The sequence below is a fragment of the Abramis brama genome, assembly GCF_963993115.1.
Source record: "Abramis brama genome assembly, chromosome: 18".
Lineage (NCBI taxonomy): Eukaryota > Metazoa > Chordata > Actinopteri > Cypriniformes > Leuciscidae > Abramis > Abramis brama.
In genome coordinates, this window is record NC_139980.1 from 4984886 (window position 1) to 5007329 (window position 22444).

Below are 22444 nucleotides of genomic sequence, written 5' to 3' on the forward strand. Positions count from 1 at the left end.
TTCGTTTTAATTTATAGGCTATTATTCAATAATTCCATAAGTTAGATGTAGGCCTACATCTCAGACATCGTTGCTATTCATTAAAACCTATATAGGACAACTGATTGAAATAATTCAGATTGAATTCATGGTGTTGCTATTGTGGCATATATTCAATTAAAAATTAGAAATATTTGAAAAGGGGCCTTGAAAGAGGATGTGACGGTCACTAGAGGCCAGAGGTGCCAAGCGTCCCTGCGGAAGCTCATTGGAAAACCAAATTCATCTTTAGCAGCGCGCGTAAACCACTGCTCTCCACTGTGGTCATGTGTGAGAGCACCATTTAGGCTATTTAAAATCACTTTGACAACAAGTGCATATTTTTTTCCAGCTGAAGAACATGACGCAGAAGGTTTACTGTAATAACTTAAAACATCATAGGCTATTTGTTATCCATACTGAAATGATTCTCAACACTGCAGTTAAAATTGTATGTTGACGTTTTGGGATGAAATAAAACATTTTAACTCTTGATAAACATGTGAGCAGGGTATGGACTGCAAAAGCTAGTCAGTCTTTTCCCAATTGTATCACGTGGCACAACTTGCTGTCTTGCAGTGTCAATATAAAAACAACTGTTAAAAAAAATCTAAAGTTCATAAACGTTGAACGCTGCTTTATTAGCGAAATTAATCGGAAACACTGTTTAAATTAGCTCACAATCCTCCACGGAATTTCACAAACAAGCTTCAAGTGGCTTCAAGTGGGTTTGTTCCAAAACCCAAGAACCGAAGAGAGATTTCCAGCTCCATCCACACACACACACACACACACATGCAGTATTTATGCAGTAGGCCTAGATATAAAAATAAAACTTAACTGGCGAAACCCTGCGTGCAATATTTTTGTTTAGCTTATTAATAATTCATAGAGCGAACGTTTTAACCAGTACAAAATGATTTTACCTCATGAACCTTTTCCAGTCCTCCTAACAAAATGCCGATGCTTAAAATCACATGTCCTCGTATGGAAGGCATTTTCTGCCAAATTTAAATAAATAAATTAAATGATTAAAATGAAAATTAAAACCAGATTAACGATTTCATTACAGAAAACAGTATGCAAAATATGTGACAAAATTGAGAATGAAATTAAATGATTTCATTTTCACAGCATTATCCCTGTCAAATTGAAAAATAAAATGCAATTGGTGATTTCACATTTCATTTTCACTAGTCTCGAGGCAAGACTGCCCATATTAAAATGAAAAGCCAAACGTGAAAAGGAAACTACAAATACAGTTTTTACAATGCTCTTTAGTAACGCTCACGCAATAATAGTGACACAATTCAAATACAAATGTAAATTTTCGTTTTCATTTTAATTCCTCTTTTATTTCACAGTTTTCATTTTCGTTTTCATTTTCAAAGACAACCTGCATGCAAATTCTATGTTAATGAGTGGGTGTGGCTTATTCTAGTAACGGCGCTAGAGGCACGCCTTCTGTAAAGCGAAGTCATCGACGTCCCGTGTGCATGAGTTGAATGTGTGAAACGAAATTATTTAAATGTGATTATATTGTAATCAAGACGACGAGATATGGCGAAATCTGTTAGTGAGCTTTTGCGGGAAGCTGCCGCAGCATTAGAACATGGAAACAACCAGCCTGACCATGTTAGTTATGATGTTAGACTCAGACTAGACCATAATCGACGATACGGTTCATTCATGTATTAGGCTGTTTTGGAAATTCAACTATTTGGGTGTACAAAGGTCTTAGTAACACAGTTTCTACAACAATTATAGCCAGACATTAATACCCACTAGCTTTAACCGAGAACCTCGGCCAATGTTTCATATTCGCGTCGTGCCTAACAACGCCCTTCAGCCGTGACTTATTCAGATACAGCACTAGCCTATATCTGTCCGCTGTTTAACTGTTACGTGTCTTTTGGTTATTTTAAGTTTGTGTACAAAAAGAATCACAATGCTGATTTTCATTTCCAGTAACAACTTCTGGATGAGATCGAGAAAGCGAGTGTACCTGCATTTACAGTAGGCTAGATATAGCATTTTCCTTCAGGTCAGTCCTATATTCATAATAAAAAATCCGTTTGAATGTCCGGTGTGATATCTTGTACTTTTAACAGTTAATAGGGGTTGTCCGTGCCTATAGTCATGTCAGTTGCGTCTTTCTTCTCCGTGATCACAAGTTTGAGTCATTTCAAAAGTCTTCTCTACTGACTGACTGACTCACTCATTAAGACAGTCTTTGTCTCCATCTAATGGAGAAATAATGTAACTTCTTCTGTTGCTTTATGGTCAGGGACTATTTTTTTTTCTCCAGCGGAAGGAATTGGCTTTTAGTGATTCATTTTACTTCATGAAAGTTGCATAGATACATATGTTTCGGGATTAATATTTGTATTGCGTGGTAACCGTTTTATAAAAGCAATAAGGTACTCTAGGCTAGTGCTGTATCTGAATAAGTCACGGCTGAAGGGCGTTGTTAGGCACGACGCGAATATGAAACATTGGCCGAGGTCCTCGGTTAAAGCTAGCGGGTATTAATGTCTGGCTATAATTGTTGTAGAAATTGTGTTACTAAGACTTCTGTACACCCAAATAGTTGAATTTCCAAAACAGCCTAATACATGAATGAACCTCATCGTCGATTATGGTCTAGTCTGAGTCTAACATCATAATTAGGTTATGAATTCTAGTTTTACAGAAGGCGTGTCTCAGCGCCGTTACTAGAATAAGCCACACCCACTCATTAACATAGCATTTGCATGCAGGTTGTCTTTGAAAATGAAAACGAAAATTTACATTTGTATTTGAATTGTGTCACTATTGCGTGAGCGTTATGTTACTTTCTCCGCATCAGCGATCTCCGGCGGCAGCGTAACAGCTCGTCAATTCATGTTCGTGCAAAGGATGAGACGGACAAAAATTACCGATGCATGCCGTTCTTTTACTTATTTTCGTGTTGCCAGGTTCACAATGCAACCAGCTCCCGGGTGGAATAATTTGAGTGAACTTAAATAAAGCAGAATACAAACTTTCTCCATCCAATTCAACTACACAGCACACAGGGAGAGCGCACATCACATCAGCACATGTGTCGAACTACACTACCCATATTACACTTCGCTGTGGACTACAACACCCATAAATAGCGGTCTTAAAGAGGCCACTTCTATTTCCCCTCTCCTGCAACAGTTACTAAAGAGCATTGTAAAAACTGTATTTGCAGTTTCTTTTTCACGTTTGGCTTTTCATTTTAATATTGGCAGTCTTGCCTCGAGACTGTAGTGAAAATGAAATGTGAAATCACCCATTGCATTTTATTTTTCAATTTGACAGGGATAATGCTGTGAAAATGAAATCATTTAATTTCATTCTCAATTTTGTCACATATTTTGCATACTGTTTTCTGTAATGAAATCGTTAATCTGGTTTTAATTTTAATTTTAATCATTTTATTTATTTATTTAAATTTGGCAGAAAATGCCTTCCATATTCTCGTACCACCACTCAATACTTTAAATAGGTTATGTGATAGACCAATGCATTCATTTAGTTACTGGCCCATCTATGGAGTGTTAGGCAAGAAAAAGCAAATTTTGTGAGATATAGAAGCAGGTGAACATATGTTAATCTAAAATAATATCATATAATCTATTTTATGCCAGTAGCCTACTCAAAAAAACAGTGCACTGAAGGTATTAAAATAATGTATAATTTGTTGGAACAGTTTACTATGCTTTGACATTCCACCTACAGGCAACAATCGCTGAAATATCCCATACAAGTAATGATTAACATTGGTCTAAATTGCTATTGGTACAGAACAAACACAACAGTAAATGATTAATTTTGTTTTAGGATTATTACCTGGCAGATAACTGTTGCTATGCTGCCACCTAGTGGACGAGTCCATTAAAATCTGTGAATTTTCTGTTGATGTGAAACCATCTGTTAAACCTTTCAAATATTTCCTGCAAGTGTTTAGAACACGTTTTATTTGTTAAAAAAAGGCCAATAATTACATAACCTTTATATAACATGGCAAAAAAAGAGAAGAATGTAGAAGAATGTTCACGAATGTCGCCTAATAGTCATCTAGAAAGTATGAGGATAAGATCAACAAAACATGAAATGGAAAAGTCTACCTTTATTTCACTCTACCTAAATGTATTGTATTGTAATATCAACCTTCCATCACCAGAGAGCAGCATTGTAATACATATTGAACAGCATGACGTTGGCAGAATGTCATTAATTAGACATTGTCAAGTCTAGAAACGAAGAGTCGTTCTGTCAGCAGGTGGCGCTGTATACTTTCACATGCTATTCACCCTCATACTGCTATTAGAGAATAGAGAGCTGCTAGTGGAGAGATTCGAGAAATATCCAGCCAATTATGCTACTTCACATCAGATTCATATCATTTCTAGTGTTTAATATGTTATCTGTTAAATCATGTCAAGTCAAGTCACCTTTATTTATATAGCCTAGCGCTTTATACTCTACAATACAGATTGATTCAAAGAAGCTTAACAGGAGTAAACAGGGAGACAATGATTCAATGATGCAAACAGAGATCAGTTAAAAAGCATAGAGTGTCATTGTTCAGCTGAGGTCAGTTCAGTGTGGATTCAATTCCATTGATTTCCGTTGTTCATCCATTGTGACGCATATGTCCGAGGACCATGCAAGCTTCATTCATTTTAATCTTTCATTTTGTTACATATGTGCCAATAAATAATAACATACTTTTAGGCTATACAGATTTCAACCCAATTAAAAAACGACTTTGAGTGGTTTTCTTCCACACCCCTACCTCTTTTTCCACTATTCCAAAACTTTCTTTAGTCATTTTAAACTACCTAGCTAAAAACCTGTCTAAGATGGTTTGCTGGTTTAAACCTGCTTTAAACTGGTTTAAGATGGTCTCTCAGCCTGACCATGTTCGATCTTAATAGTAGCCTACGTATTCCTTATAGAATTATGTTCATAATATGTCTGTTTTTAAATGCAAGTTTTTCAGTAAAAAAAGAGAGAGAGAGAAAAAAAAAGTTAATTACAAATTAGTCTGAGCTTTTAATTTCACTCAGCGACCCTCGCGAACAGAAATCGCGTTCGATTGAGGATGTAACCATAGCAACAGAAGCCTGCTCGAACGTGTTCCGTTCTGATACATCGACAAATCATAATTACAGACATCCTTTATTACTTTGTAAACTTATTAGATATTTATAGATGGGTATAACAAGTTTATCACAACAAAAGTGTTTTGTTAAAAAATAGTTTGGTTATAATTATTTAGGCTCGGTTAGGCTGTCAATCAATCCACACTGTACGTGCCATATGATATTTACATCACTGAGAGAGAGAGAGAGAGAGAGAGAGAGAGAGAGAGAGAGAGAGAGAGAGAGAGGGGGGGAGATCCACTGGCTGGGATGCAGACTGATAACTGAAGTATATCATCAGTGCAGCAGCTGTCTCAGAAGGAGGTGAGGCGATATCTCATTGACTCAGGTGCGTAGCGATCGAATTCCTGTGCAGATGTTTCCGTTGTTGTTTGCATTTTCTGGTAACTGCAGGTACGGACAGATGTGCGGCAATGTCACTAATGCGAGTACAGGAGGCATTGCATCGTAATTATATCTCATTTGTCATTGAGTGCAATCGATTAAGCCATTAATGCACGCTGAGTGAAAACGATAGAACAACAAATCTGAATGTATGGCATAAGACATCTATCTTTGCGATGATGTGTGATATTGGCACAGTAGTTGTTTTTAGGCTTCTATTTGTTCGCTTTCTCTGGATTTATACTCAAATTAAGATGTTAGTGAGATGAGGGCAATTCAATTAATCTCGTTCTGTATGAAAATAAGTCTGTCTTGCATATAGTCGCATTGAGTTTTAAGGGGGCACAGGGTATCCTAGATTTGTGTGCAAACACATTGCATCCAGTAGTTGTGCTTTGACTAAAGGCGCGTCTTACTTTCATTCATTGTCATGGTCATACGGTTGTCTGCGCTGTCCGCGGTGCTGAAACCGCCCAAACTTGCCCCTGCAAGGACGTGAAAGACGACAACCTCGTCAATAAAACTTGCTCATTCTGTGGTTATATGTTTATTTTTCTTAAATTTGACATGTGAGTCTCTCGGTCGCAGTTATTTTGCAAAGAATGAATAATGACGCAAGTTTGCCTTCATAGGAAAACTTCATTGGCAAGGCGTGTGTTGTATATTATTCCTATATTTGTCTTGCCACTTAACTAACGAGTTTGTAAATCTACAGTTTATCCCTAAACTGTGTAATTTTATGTCACTAGGGTGTTGTTGTTTCAGCCTACCCCACTAGGTGAGCTCTAACAACAACCGAAAACATGTACATTTTAAATTGTGTACGTAACCTATTTATTGTGGTGATCAAATGTACAAACAATTGTTATATCACCCCCATTTTAATTAAAATAGTATAATCTATAGGAAATATTTTTATTCAAAACTGCATACAACAGATATAAAATGCAAAATAACATTGGATAACAACTTTAAAAGCATGACATACACTGAAAAACTGTCTAATTTTGAAGTAAGTTGCAAAGTTTTACAACCCTTAGACATGGTTTTTCTAGTTTTAGACTGGTGAAAAGCTTGTGTGGATGTTCTGTATCAGATTAAACAAGATCTGAGACATTCAGATGTTCTGTCATTTAACATCAATATGATCACAAATGAAATTCTAAACTATAGGCATGATCTGTTTCTGTTTAGCGCATTATATTTGTCCTACAAATCGTAATAAATATTTTATTTTGAGTTTTATAACTACCATCTCAGCATTTGGGGAAGTGATTTCACCCATGCAACTCATTTTTAATTGGTTAAACTGTTACAACACACCCTGATTTACAGCACTCCCTTTCGACATCAGTGTTAAATGATCACTCTCTTGTATTACTTTATGCATGCTTTAAAAAAAAAAAGCACTTGTTTTCCCTAACTAACTCTGTGTTGTGTTTTCTCAGCAGGTGTCAGGCCGCATTAATGTTGTCTCACGTGCGCATCACGGTTGCTTAATTGAATCTGGGACTGCAGAGAAACGAGCACCGCTGGCACGAGCAGCTCGCACGCTATGCCCGTCACACAATGTGGAACATGGCACGCTTGAAGATGCCCCGTGTCTCGTGCGAACACTTCCCACTGTTCATGTGTCTGTTTCTACCGACACTCTTATCTCACGCGCTTGGGAACATCTACAAGCGCTCGGTGGTCCCGCGCGCGGCGGCCCGGTCTGTCGCCCGCATGGATGGCGACGTGATCATCGGTGCGCTCTTCTCCGTGCACCACCAGCCGTCCGCCGAACGCGTGGCCGATAGAAAATGCGGGGATGTGCGAGAGCAGTACGGCATTCAACGGGTGGAGGCGATGTTCTATACGCTGGACCGTATCAACTCCGACAAGAACCTGCTGCCCAACATCACCCTGGGCTGCGAGATCAGGGACTCGTGCTGGCACTCATCCGTTGCTCTGGAGCAAAGCATCGAGTTCATTCGAGACTCTCTCATTTCCATTCGGGACGACAAAGACGGATCTAAGTGGTGCATCGACGGGACGCCTTCCAACCAGCCTCCTCCCAGTAAGAAGCCCATCGCTGGAGTCATAGGTCCGGGCTCCAGCTCGGTGGCCATCCAGGTGCAGAATCTCCTCCAGCTGTTTAACATCCCCCAGATTGCTTATTCGGCCACCAGCATAGACCTGAGCGACAAAACCCTCTTCAAATACTTCCTCCGTGTCGTGCCCTCTGACACGCTGCAGGCGCGCGCCATGCTCGACATTGTCCAACACTATAACTGGACTTACGTGTCTGCGGTTCACACAGAGGGTAAGTCACTGGCGAAACCTGCCGTTCTCACAGCTATGAGACATTTCAAACAACTTTTCAAAACACTGTAAATGTAAGAATACAGGTAACCTCATTTCATTACTGTAACACATTTTGTCTGACAGTTTCTTTTCTTTTTTTTGGGGGGGGGGGGGGGGCTATTTGACTAAAACTTAACACATTTTTCTGCTAAACCTTTGTGAATTCATAAATTAATGCGAGCAGGTGTTTTAACTTAGTAACGGAGACAGAAGAGTGTTGTAGCACTTTTCTGTTTGTTGTTACACTTAAAAAAAACTCTGTAACTTAATGTAGTTTACAACTCTGTGTAAAAGAATGCACAGTACATTCTGTACAATCTGCCTCTTTAATGGATGGGTTGTCAATGGAAAACAAAGGCAATTTAAATTTTGTGTAGGCTATTATTTTGTGGTAATAAAAAATAATAATAATAAAAAAAAAAAAAAAAATTCAATATCCCATTTTATTTTAAGCATTTTAAAATAAACAGAAAATAAAATTGGTAACAAATATAGAAATACATAGGTTAAGATAAGATGACAGACAGTGTGTTGTGCAAATGCATAGCCCAATATGTGCAATAACCGTGGGTCCCTCCCCATGATATTTCCAGTTTTTGAAACATCAAAGCTGGTGTGGATGTTACATGTCAAAATTGATCACGATCACAAATCAAACTATAAGCCAGACATTTTACTTATGCATAATCTTATAACTTCTGCTGTCACTTTGGTGGTCAAAGTGGGATGTGGTATGATGGTGATTTCACCATTGTAACTCAGTTCTAATGGGTTTGACTCCATGTTACTTACAACCCTCTCTATTTTCCTCTACTTTAAATATATGTTATCAAAATTAGATTAGAAGGAGGTTTTGTAAGTCTGGCTTTGAATATAAATACATGAACATTTAACTATATGATTTAAGTGTTAACTTTTTCAATTAAGTCAAAACAATTGGGAAAAGCTGCATTTGAATATAATGAGTGCACCACTCTTTAAATACCTAAATGGTAATTCACTTCCATTAGAGTTGTAGTGCAAGTGGACCAAAGACCTTTTTATTATTTGCATATGGAAGCATGCTTTAATTTCTCCATACATAATGAGGGTAATAATGTATTCTCCCCTTTTCGCCTACAACACACTTTTTTTGTTGCTGCCTCTAGCATTGTTATGTGTATCATTTTCAATTCAGTTGATTTGTTTATAAAATGTCCAGAGGTGGAAGGCTTGTCTGTTAAACCACACATTGAGATGATTAATGAATGGGTTAAATCACTTTTTGTTTTCTTTTATGCTGATAGTGTTTTAATTCTGTTTCTCAGCTAGCTGGTGGAATTAAAAGTAAATAAGGTCAGACAGACCTTGGTTTATATTCTTTATATATCTTTTTCATTTTTAGATTTCTGTCAGCAAACTTCAGCGAGCAAAAACCAATCCAAAATATTATTGAAGTTCTGATGCATGCCAGGTCGTAATGTGATACTAGTTGAATTTTTGTTAGTGATGTCCTCCTGGTTTCTTATTAATAGGCTATGACATGTCTACCTTACAAGTTTATGTTCACAATATTTGAATTTCCTAAAGTAAAGATGCAGCACAGGCACAGATTTAAATAAGCAATATAATGCTGATGTTCTCTGTCCTGTTATTTTGGTGATAATAACTATGACTTTTCCCTTTCAGGAGAGACTCTGTAATGGTTTATCAGTCATGAACTGTAGACAATAACTCATTAACACAACATCAGCAACTGTGTCGGACACCGCTGTCTGTTGCTCATAGTAACAGCAAAGATCTTTGATTACATTAATTACCCAGCCAAATATAAATTAATGTCTGGTTTAGAGACATTTTAATGGCCTTATTTAAACAGGCACCAGTTTTACGCAACCTTGCATGCCAATCTTTTTGAAAAGATAATTGTTTTGATGTAAATCCTGCTGAAAAATCGAACTAAATCTACAGCCGGCTTGCTGGTCTCAACTGGTTTAAGCTGGTCACCCAGCGTAAGCAGTTGAAAAGTGCCACAAAAATCCATCTAAAACAAATCATGTCAGTATTTTCATTAGTTATCACCAAAACAACAGAGCAGTGAACTTTTTAGGTAGAAGCATCACATAGTTTTTTTTTTTACTGTGCTTGTGGTTTACCTCTCTTCTTTAGAATATTAATTTAGTTTAACTATAGACCTTATGCGCCAGAGAAACGAGGGCGCCGCCATCTTTAGAATATTGTCTTTGAACTTCCGTTTTTTGCAGTCGCTCTGTATATTTCTATGGTATTGCTGTTCAGGAGTAATTCGCTTTTGAAGTGGATTTACTTAATGTAAAGTTAACGAAAGTTATCATGAGGACTGTAATGTTTAAAGCAGACGTCTTAACAAATGTCAGTAGAACGGGAATATTTTAAAACGAGCCGTTCATTAATAAACACGCAGAATCGCTGTGAAAATACAGACCGGAAGTCAAAAGACAACGAGCGCAGCGCTGAAAAGGGGCGGAGCTACATAAGGTCTATATATGGTTCAAATGCTATTAGGAGGACATTACTAGCTTTCGTTTTTTCAACTGAAGTATTTGTTTCAAATCAGATTCACATGATCTATCAAAGATGAATGAATAAAGGCAAGGATTATAGTGTTTGGTATCTTAACTCACAGGTCTGTTTTGTTTCCCCCACAGAATTTTATGGACGTGAGCAGAAATGCTAAAATGAGATGCCTTTAAGAATGAAAAACACCATCGTTCCCTTGTAGAAAAAAAGATACAAGACAATAAAACCAGTATTGCCTTTTTAACTAGGACAACCATATTGTGTACCATGCAGGTTTATTATTTATGGATACACTTCATTTAGATCCACTTTAGTCCACTTTAGACATTCTACTAACTATAAGTAACTTTACAACTACATCAACTAACTCTCATTAGAGTATTAGTAGACTGTTACGGTTAGTAGAATAAGTTGACATGTACTTGAAATATTGCTTAGTCAGTGGAATATTTTGAGTGTTAGGAGATATTAAAGCAACACTAAGAAACATTTTTTACCTTAAAATAATGTTTCCAAAATCGTATCAGTGGTTCATCAAGTCGTAACAGGGTGAAAGGCACTTCTGGATTCGCTTTGCAGCCGTATATCTGCTATAACCACACTATGCAAGTTTGCCAAACCGGGTCACGTTTCTGTAGTTCGAATTTGACTTGCTTTACGTCAAGCATTACAATAGTCATTATTTCGTTTTCCTTCGTTTCTGATGTCGCAATACATCATACTTTCATGAAATCATGCAACATACTCTACCTTGTCAGTGGACATCGTTCATTCCAAAGCCGGTGCTGGATAAACAGCGAGTGTGTGTGTGACAGTAGGCTGCGGGCGGCGAAATTATTTACGACAGCGGTAATGGACAATTCCGATTCCAACCTGTAGGGGGACCGAAGAGGAAAAGTTCCTTACTGTTGCTTTAAGCAGACAGTCTACTAATACTCTAATGACTAATAATGACTAGTGAGAAAGAGAAAGCTACAAAGGGATAACCTTAACCTGTTCCAAACAACCTAAAGAAAGAGAGAATGAGAGAAGGAATTGTTAGAGAGCCACAGACCTGTGAATATGCTCAGATTGTCACTCCACACAGACTGACCTCCAGACAGTCTTCAGTGACCACACACACACCACTCATCTCTCCTGATAAGACAGAGCCACTGTTCTTCTTCTGAGCTCAGTCAACGGCAGTGACCTCTGCTGCCCGCACAATAAGATGTAAATTTCGCCTGGCAGCCCAGATGTAGAATGGAACGAAAGATGTTTTAAGTGTACCGTTGTGAGCTGCAGGCTTTTGTACAGACCCGTTTCTGATTCATACAATATTTTGAAAAGGACACAGTGTGTTCAAGTGACCTATTATGGTAATTTGCTGTAATTCTCAAGAGCACCACAAAGTGTTATTGGTGTCCTACTTGTCTAGTTACTGTACAATGCCTGTGGAATACAATTAAGGGATAATGATCAGTCAGTCGGTCCTTAACTTAAATATTGCTTGGCTACTTATTCAATAAATAAACAAATGATTATGGAATACGAGAAGAATGAGAGTGCAGAGGGATGAGTGACTTAAAGGGATAGTTCACTCAAAAATGAAAATTCTGTCATTTTCTCTCTCATGTTGATGTTTTTGAAGAATGTTTCAACTTCAAATCTGTCCAAACCCACCTTTGACTTTTATTGTGTGTACACAAAGGCACAGAGACCTTTTGTAATTGATCTTTTTTTGTGTGTGTCATAATCTGGAATAACATGAGGGCGAGTAAATGATAATAGAATTTTCGTTTTTTGGTGAAATGTTTTGCAGTTTAGCAGTCATTATACAAAAATATTTAATTTCAGAATGCAGTAGTCAACCAATCAGATGATGATAATGACCTTTTTTTTTAATTTTGTGTTTCTCATTCTAACTGTATGACACCATTTTGTATCCTAAATGGTGGTGACCATTTCTCCATTTAATGTCTTTTTCAGTTGCCTGTCTGCCTGTCATTTTGTGTCCTCCATAGTCAACTGTCATCCATTTCTTATCCTGGACTCTGACTGTTCTGACAGGTGTTGGATCAGTGGCGGTAATCCATCCTCCATTCTGTGTCTTTGATTAAAGCTGCACTAGTTTCATATGTGTGTTCATATGTTCATATCCTTTATTAACCGTCCTACATTTTGTGTCTGACCACAGGTAACTATGGTGAGAGTGGCATGGAAGCCTTTAAGGAGTTGGCCGCAGAGGAGGGTCTGTGTATCGCACACTCTGATAAGATATACAGTAATGCTGGCGAAAAGCACTTTGACCGTCTGCTTAATAAGCTGCGGGAGCGTCTGCCCAAAGCCCGCGTGGTCGTCTGCTTCTGTGAAGGAATGACTGTGCGTGGCCTGCTGATGGCCATGCGGCGCCTTGGGGTTGCTGCAGAGTTCCAGCTAATTGGGAGGTAAGGTTTTACCAAGAAAAAATGCATCCCTGAGAACGCTTAGCTATAATTTGCTCATGTTCGATCACGTCAGAGGAATAAATTGCGAGCTTGGAAAGAGACACAAAGGGCAAACGAGTCAAAATGACACCCACACTGTCTTGCTCACGGTTATATCACAATTGAATCATTTTTGGTGGAGCAAAATACTTTTGCATATTGTTTGCAAAATAAGCAAATATGATTCTTATACTGTCAATAATTATTATTACATTTATGTGAGTGCCTATGTGTTTCCAATCATGGCGAAAGAAGAACAGACATCGGAATGCCTGGAAATAATAAGTGTTGCTACTGAATACAGAAGTTTCCAGGGAAACCAGATGAGATTAAATATGAACATTGTGAACAGAGGCGCTTTTCACACTTTTCGCCACTAATGAATAATTTGTGATTCAGTAGCTGGCTCACACATCCCTGGAAACTGCCTCCTGCTTCCTGCCTTTGTCTTATATGGTGTCAGTGTTTGAGTTTATGTTTGGGTGCGTGTGCCAGAAAGGCTCGTCACTTGATTTTAGATCAGGCATGGAAAAATGCTGTGGGCTGAGTATTAAATATTCAATCTCACAGACTCTCAGGAAATGAATCTGATGGCAAATAACAAGTAGGCAAGCAAAAATTGATCTTTGGTAAACCAACCTCAATTCATGCATCATGTCAGTGAACTGAACACTAAAATATAATATATTTATTATTGTTAACAAAATATTATATATAATATTGTTAACTAAAACTATTTTTTTGGTAATTGAAATAAAGCTATAAATATTAGATGAAAAACTTAAATGAAACAAAACAAGAGGGTCATCGCACCATCAATGCTAAAAAAAAGAAAAGAAATATTGCCTTGACATAAATGGGTAACACTTTAATTTACAATCCTGTTTAACATGTGCATGCTATGTACTTATTGTAGTAATGACAATAATAACTAGGTAGTAAGTAATAACCCTGAACCTACCCCTAAACCTAACCTTAACCCATGTTGTTACTTTACATTACTCAGTATTTTCGTATAAGTACACTGTAAGTACCTTAAAAGTGCACGTACTGTAAAATAATGTGCAACCCATAAATGAGGTGAATAAATTAGTTGAAGTACTAAACTTGCTGTGAGAATATTGCACATTTACATATTGTATATATATTTTTTCTGTAATCAGCTGTCATCTTGCCATTTGTTTTTAGATGTGTGTCTTCATAGAGAGGAATAGGAGTATTATCGGTCACAGAAGTGTAGAGCATTAAATGTAATGTTTTACATTTTCATATGTAATTTATTCCTGTGATGGCAAAGCTGAATTTTCAGTAGTGGTCAACCGATATATCACCAAGGCCGATATATCGGCCGATATTTTTTTAAATATTGGAAAAAACTAGAAATGTTGCCCTGGCATAAATGAGTTGAAGAAATAAGTTGAAATATTAAAATTACTACACAATAAAACTGAAATAAAAATAAATTAAAGCAAAATAGAAATAAATAAAAAAACTAATATAAATGATAAAACCACCTAAAAATTACCAAAATTAAAATGAAACCTGAAAATATAAAAATAAAAGCTAATTCAAAATATCATTAATATTATAATAAATATTATTAAAATAACACTGGTCCCCATAAGCCATACCACCTCAAGAAATGTTGTTCTTTCTTTGCTACTTCTTGTTATTGCGAGTTTCTAGAGAACACTCTTTAAGAATTGGTTAATCACGGTGGTCTGAAATTTCCTAATATTTGCAGAATTCAATCGCTGAGTAAATACGCTGAATACTGAACAGTCAACCGGTCAATATCACAAAGGAAAAAAAAAAAAAACCTTCAGGACCCCTAATGGGTAAATAGTGTTTTGAGGTATTGTCATATAATCAAAGATATTACACTTTCCTCACAGTTCTGGGTTTGATTTACAAAGGCTATTCTTTGATCATTCAAATTGTCTGATAGCGAAATCAGAGCAATGCCGGATAATATTCACGGACGGAATCCTTGCAGACTTGAAGATCTGGAAATGGATTGTAGCAGCTATCTTGTTTAATCTATATCAAGACAGCATCTATAGCCCACCCACGTACAATCACAGACAGGCCATCATATTCAGCTAACAGACTTTCTAGGTCAAAACATTGTGTCTGGAGTCTGGCTTTTCGTCTGCTTTCGTGTTTGCATGACCCTGTCTCATTCAGTCTTCAGTCGGGTAATACAAACGAACATGTGTGTTTTTATCAGTACATGTTTGAGAGGAAAACAGAGGGAAAGAGAGAGAGAGACAGACATCAGAACTGCTTTTGGGAACTAATGGAGATTTATTCATTAAAACATGCCTTGCATTGTCATGATAATCTGAGTCCAAGCCTTCAAGCAAGACAGTTGATGATGTGTATCTGAGATAGAGATGGAGTGAGTGAGAAAGAGAGTGTGATTAAGAGAGAGAGAAAGAAAGAAAGGGAGGGAGTATGTTTGGAGAGCTCTTCTGTGAAAGAGGATGAGGTCCAGGTGTTCTTCTTCCTCTGCTTTGTTTATTCTTAGCCAGCTCATGTCTTACCAAAAAGCAGGCTATGTAATTTTCTACAGCAGTAGAAAAAACATCGACTTTGTAATTTCGCTCTCGCAGGGAGCTTCCCTTATTACATTTGATTCCCTTACACTGGGCACTATGTTTACCTCTTAATGATCAAATAAAATTCAATCAACTTAATTCACGCTATATTTCTAACTTCTTTTTTAGTGTCCCATACAGCATGTTCCCCAGAGATATTTTCATATAGGCACATATTATTGCTCTCAGGACAGAAAAACAGCATCAGCTCTTCAGTATTTCAGCTGTGTTGTTTCAAGCACTAACAGGAATCCAAATTAAATGTTTAAATAGCAGCGCTCTCCTCCCCTAGTGCCTTCTGTGTTCCTAGTTCCTAATCTTTTTGTGTTTTTCCTCCAAACACTCCTTCTCCCCTCTCATTACACATTCTTCTAAGATCAGTTGAAAGAAGAGAGAAATATATTTTTCAGAAAAGAAAATGTGAGTGCTTCTCCATCTTTAAAACTCGCCACCTGTACGATTGCTTAAGAGTTCTGTTAGTGCATTATTTTGCCACATTTGGTTCCTAGATTTCATCCTTCATGCAATGTGTGTGTGTCTATATGTATATATATATACACTCACCTAAAGGATTATTAGGAACACCATACTAATACTGTGTTTGACCCCCTTTCGCCTTCAGAACTGCCTTAATTCTACGTGGCATTGATTCAACAAGGTGCTGAAAGCATTCTTTAGAAATGTTGGCCCATATTGATAGGATAGCATCTTGCAGTTGATGGAGATTTGTGGGATGCACATCCAGGGCACGAAGCTCCCGTTCCACCACATCCCAAAGATGCTCTATTGGGTTGAGATCTGGTGACTGTGGGGGCCATTTTAGTACAGTGAACTCATTGTCATGTTCAAGAAACCAATTTGAAATGATTCGAGCTTTGTGACATGGTGCATTATCCTGCTGGAAGTAGCCATCAGAGGATGGGTACATGGTGGTCATAAAGGGATGGACATGGTCAGAAACAATGCTCAGGTAGGCCGTGGCATTTAAACGATGCCCAATTGGCACTAAGGGGCCTAAAGTGTGGCAAGAAAACATCCCCCACACCATTACACCACCACCACCAGCCTGCACAGTGGTAACAAGGCATGATGGATCCATGTTCTCATTCTGTTTACGCCAAATTCTGACTCTACCATCTGAATGTCTCAACAGAAATCGAGACTCATCAGACCAGGCAACATTTTTCCAGTCTTCAACTGTCCAATTTTGGTGAGCTCGTGCAAATTGTAGCCTCTTTTTCCTATTTGTAGTGGAGATGAGTGGTACCCGGAGGGGTCTTCTGCTGTTGTAGCCCATCCGCCTCAAGGTTGTGCGTGTTGTGGCTTCACAAATGCTTTGCTGCATACCTCGGGTGTAACGAGTGGTTATTTCAGTCAAAGTTGCTCTTCTATCAGCTTGAATCAGTCGGCCCATTCTCCTCTGACCTCTAGCATCAACAAGGCATTTTCGCCCACAGGACTGCCGCATACTGGATGTTTTTCCCTTTTCACACCATTCTTTGTAAACCCTAGAAATGGTTGTGCATGAAAATCCCAGTAACTGAGCAGATTGTGAAATACTCAGACCGGCCCGTCTGGCACCAACAACCATGCCACGCTCAAAATTGCTTAAATCACCTTTCTTTCCCATTCTGACATTCAGTTTGGAGTTCAGGAGATTGTCTTGACCAGGACCACACCCCTAAATGCATTGAAGCAACTGCCATGTGATTGGTTGATTAGATAATTGCTGAGAAATTGAACAGGTGTTCCTAATAATCCTTTAGGTGAGTGTATATATACTGTATATATGTGTATACATACATATTGTTATTACTGTACAACTTTCCACTTTCAACTTGAGCGTCCCTGAGAAGCCCTCTCTCTTTAATTAGCATCACACTGCCTCTCAGCTCTGCTCATTCTGTGAGAATATTGCATATTTATTTATTTTTTTCTGTAATCTGTCATGATTTTTGCCAATAGTTTTTTGATGTGTCTCTTTATAGAGAGAAATTAGGAGTCTTATCAGTGTGTCTCAGGAGAATAGGCCATTATTTGCATGGAATTTGGTTAGGTTAAACTAACGTTCGAAAGTTTTGGGTCAGTAATATGTTTTCTATTTTAATATTTTACATTTTCATATGTAATTTATTCCTGTGATGGCAAAGCTGAATTTTTCAGCAGCCATTACTCCAGTCTTCAGTGTCACATGATCCTTCAGAAATCATTCTAATATGATGATATCAAGATACATTTCTTATTATTATCAATGTTGAGAACAGTTGCGCTGCATAATATTGTGGAAACCATGAGACATTTATTTCAGGGTTATTTGATGAACAGAAAGTTCAAAATAATTTTTTGAATCACGTTATTTTATGTTTTGTTATGTTTATCATTAGGAGGCAATCTTAAAATGTTAACCCCTATTTCTATAGTTTTGTAAAATAAACTACTGATAATTGAAAAGTAATTATTTGTTGAAATTAAAGCTTTAAATTATCTTTTTATAAGGCATAATTATATGTTACATTTTATGTTATTTATTATTTGTATACAATTGTATATAACAGTAAATAACTTATCAATTAGCAAACTGGAAAAGGACATCTGTTTCATAGTATGACTCATTGACCATTGATAATGATAAAAAGACTTGAAGTGCTTGGCCTTAATTTATCTGATTTTAACTATCAGTACTTTTAATAAAGCATTATGTCCTTGAGATCGGTCCTGGCTTCACTCCTACTTCTTTTTTTTTTACCCTTTCATGTTCTAAACTTGCCATATGACTTTAGCACCATTCTTTACCACGTTTGCATTTAAGTGGGTCATTTACTCAAAGGTGCGTTTGAACTCTCCAAATAGCTTTTCTTCGGAGGTTATTTTCTCTTCAAGTAATGTGGTGAATTGGATTCAGCGTTCTTTAGTGCATGCAGTGCTGCATGATTGCCTGTGACCTCCTTGTAGAAGTTATCATCTTCGGATATTGCGGTTTTGTAAGAGAACCGCTCTCGTAAAGCCCCATGGAGGCTAATTCTCTGGAAACATCTCTTTCTCATTAGCCCTCCATTTTGAATGTATTAAAAGATGTATTAGTCATGAGGGCGAACAGAGAGTGAGAAAGAGTGACTTTAACAGGTTTTCGAAATGTCTGTGTATGGGAAGTTCCCACATTTGGCTGAAAAATCAGTTCATTAGAGAAGTAGTTGGGATGGAACAGTAAAAAACAAAGAGACAGGAGAGAGAAAAAATCACTAAACTCTTTTAGTGAGATTCTGCCTCAAAAATAAGCCATAAAGGAAGCTAGCCGGGTTGAAGCATTAACATTACAGTCTCTGGGAAGCTGCAGATATAAACCGGTTTGTGTTGACCTGCCAGTCTTTAGCAGTGCTTCACAGATGCTCTGATGCCACTTTCAAGTCTTTAAGGTTCAAACAGCGACAGCAAAACTACATTAGAGCGAGGAAAGCCTGCAGGCATCCCAGCAGCCTTGTCATTGGAACTGTATTACACCACGTCCCATAGGACCTAAAGCACATCTGTTTGCGCTCAACCTGCTTTTGTAATGTTTAAGAAGTTGATTTTACTTCATGTCACTATATGCAAGTTTTCAAGTTTTGCCCCGTGTGAATTCAAAGAATCTTAGAAAGAGGCTGACATTGAAAGGTTTTGGGTATGAATGGACTGATTTGGGTTTTTAGGAGAAAAAAGAGGCATGCAGAGAGGACATGAAAAAGTCTCGTGATGTGTGTGTGTGTGTGTGTGTGTGAATGTGAGAAGGGGAGAGAGAGTAATGGAGGCAGATGAAAGCTGGTGAGGGGCGAGCGAGAGCGGGCGTGATGGGGGCTCCCAGCAGCAATGCTGCTTGTGAAACACAGAGCCAGGCTGCTGCTAACTGGAGCGCCATGAATTAGTAAAGGCTTCTGGATGAGTTCTAATGGCCCTCAGCCTAAGCCTGCACTGTCTTACTCAGTCCTCTAGAGAGGATCGAGCAACAGTCAACCAGAGCACACATGCACAATATACTGGATTTGAATGAGTAATGAGGGAACAGAGGATAGGAAGAGAGAGCAGAGGAGGACAGAAAAGGAGAGCATTTAGTCACCATTGGCATTAGTCGGATAAACATTGTCTGCATCCACATATGCAGTTTTGTCATCATCTAGTAATGTTAGTTAATTGCATCTTTAGATTGTTAGTGTTTCCTGCACGCAACAACAAACACAGTGCAAGCCAGGATGTTTAGTTCTTTATCAAATTACTCTTATGAACTGGTTCTTTTTAATGAGTAAGTTGAAAAGATTCAAAAGTTAGCAAAAGTCTGCTTGCAAGTTAGCAGTTTGAATCCGAATCATTCAGTGAATCAGCCAAAGCCAGTGAGTTCACAATTGACTCCCTCTCTAAACTGATATTTTTCAGTTTCAAAAATATCTGATTGAAAATGAACTGGTAACCGACCGTTACTGTTATGTGGTATTTACATTAGCCTGTTTTACTGAGGTTTTGTTTATATGACAATGCAATATAAATGTACAGTATAAACATACACTACCATTCAAAAGATTAGGGTCGGTAAGATTTTAAAATGTTTTTGAAAGAAGTCTCATGATAACCAAAGCTGCATTTATTTTATTAAAAATACATATTACTTTTAAATGTATTTTTTTTTTTTTTAAGATTTTATTTTTGACAATTTTTTCCTGCCTTTATTATGATAGGATAGTATAGAGTGGACAGGAAGCAAGGTTGGAGAGAGAGAGGGGGACGGGATCGGGAAAGGTCCGCGAGCTGGGACTCGAACGTTCGTCGCCCGAAAGCGCAACGCTGCTATATGTTGACTTTAAAATGTAATTTATTCCTGTGATGGCAAAGCTTCAACAAAACAAAGCAGAACAACAAACGACACCCTGCGGATGACCGATGGACGAGAGGAAGACCTAGGTGGAGCCAACGAGACGAAGAGCCCACGTGACATCACTGGCACTGGAGATCGAGGTGGAGCTGCGGCGACGAGCATCCAAGGTGGAACCAGGGAGCCTGAGGACTGATGTGGAGCTGGTGGGACTGAGGACAAAGGTGGAGCCAGATGGAGCCAAATGTGCAGGCAGGACAACATCTGACCAAGGCGTAGCTGGTGGGAAGAGGGAGCCCGGTGGAGCCATCAGGGCGATGGTTTCTGGTGGAGCCGAGGGAGGGAGGAGCCAAGGCGTAGCTGATAGGTCGACAGGCCGCAATGGGAGTGATGGGTTTGTAGGTTGGAAGCGGAGCCAGGGGAACCTCCTCACTGGGCGGAGCTGTAGAACTGAAGCGCCAAGGCAGTTCCTCACAAAAAGGTGCTGGAGATGCAGAGAGGCTGAAGGGAACCAGCAGAGGTGGGACTGAGGAACTGGCTGATTTGGGAAGAGGAGGTGGGAGAGGGAGGCTGGTAGGGATCACAGGGAGCACAGGCGCCATGGGGCTTGGCGGAACCAACGGAGAAACAGGAGATTCAGGGCTGGGCGGGACCAGTGAGGGTGGGAGAAACAGAAATATCTTCCCCAGACACCTCCAAATTTATTCCAGAGTCCATACAAGACTTTATCCACAGAGGCGGGGTTGTGGGCGAGGCTTCCCTCCATGCCATGCCCTCGAAATCCACAAGCACTCCCTCTAATTAATTGGACGACAGGTGTAATAAATCAAACAGAAACAAACTAGGACAGCTGACAGGGCACACGGGTAAACAGGACAGAACCAAAAACACAATGAAACAAAGTAAAAACAGCATACATGTTACACAAGATCCTTCAGAAATCATTTGAATGTGCTGATTTGCTGAATTATTATCAATGGTAAAAATAGTTGGGCTGCTTAATATTTTTGGATACATTATTTTCAGGAATCTTTGATGAATAGAAAGTTCAAAAGAACAGGATGAAAAGTGAGGATGGAGAGAAGAAGAGAAAATAAGTGTAAAATAAAAATGTGCATTGAGACGATGCGAGAAACGAGAAAATCAGAAATGATTTGGGGAAGGTGAACATGTTGAGATTAATCTACGCATAGAATTAGGGAAGGATTGTGCCGTGATGAAATCAAACAGCTCCTGTCCTCCTACAGTATGGGCCATCACCTCTCTAGTTAGCCTGTCTTCAGCCTCAGGACACTGCCATATCTGCCTATCATAGCAGCAGCACACATGAGTTTCTACCTGAGCTTCAGCTCATTCATTATTCATAGAGGTTATAAAACTCTCTGTAGAGCTCTGCTCTATCTAATCTCTGCCATTTTCTGCTCTACTGTGGGGTGCAAAGCTGTTTAGGGAGATGTATTTTAGGTCAAAGCCTCTAAAAGGTAATTTTGTCTAATTCGCTGTATGATACCACATGGAGAAGCAGAGGAAGGAAGGGCGAGCAGAGAATGATGAAGATATTGAATAACAAAACAAAATGAGCCAAAATTTGGCAGTAACTGTGAGAAATATGTGAGTAGTGAAAGAAGGAGAGAAAGAAAATGGGGTCCAAAAGTATGCTTCTAATTTAGTAATAAATAAATAATTCTGTTTATTTATATTATAAATACATTTATATTATTGGCATAAAAAAGTGAGAAGATGACTTGAAAACTTCATAATGTCTTAGTCTCAAGGAATAGAATGCTGGTGTCATTCAAGAAATATAACTTTTAATAATTTTGATTTTAATGTATTTATTTGTTCAAATGTTCCATGTTTACAAAATCCTGAAATGTTCTGTTTACTTCCAGGATTAAATTAGATCAACTAAACACAACCACTCACAGCTCAACACTAAATGCTTTGCTGCCCACTAGTTTACTGAATCTCTTCTCATTTGTATGAAAAATGAAAGCTGTGTTTATACAAAGAAGCTGGATTGTTATGACACAAATTCCTCATCCTCTGACATGTTACGTTCTCTCTTTTCTTCTAAAG

General features: G+C 38.3%; 1 protein-coding gene across 3 annotated transcripts in view; it reads left to right on the forward strand.

The window, feature by feature from the left end:
- The first annotated feature begins 5421 nt into the window (after positions 1-5421).
- The window catches only part of grm1a (glutamate receptor, metabotropic 1a), a 29424-nt gene continuing 12401 nt past the window's right edge, over positions 5422-22444 (forward strand). For 2 of the 3 annotated variants that reach the window (XM_084090910.1, XM_084090912.1), the window contains exons 1-3: positions 5422-5523; positions 7031-7884; positions 12640-12889. In XM_084090910.1, coding sequence (XP_083947036.1) covers positions 7149-7884; positions 12640-12889 — 986 coding nt within the window. In that variant the 5' untranslated portion in view covers positions 5422-5523; positions 7031-7148. Of the gene's footprint in view, positions 5524-7027; positions 7885-12639; positions 12890-22444 lie in introns of all 3 variants that reach the window. The other variant, XM_084090911.1, reaches the window with a different exon arrangement.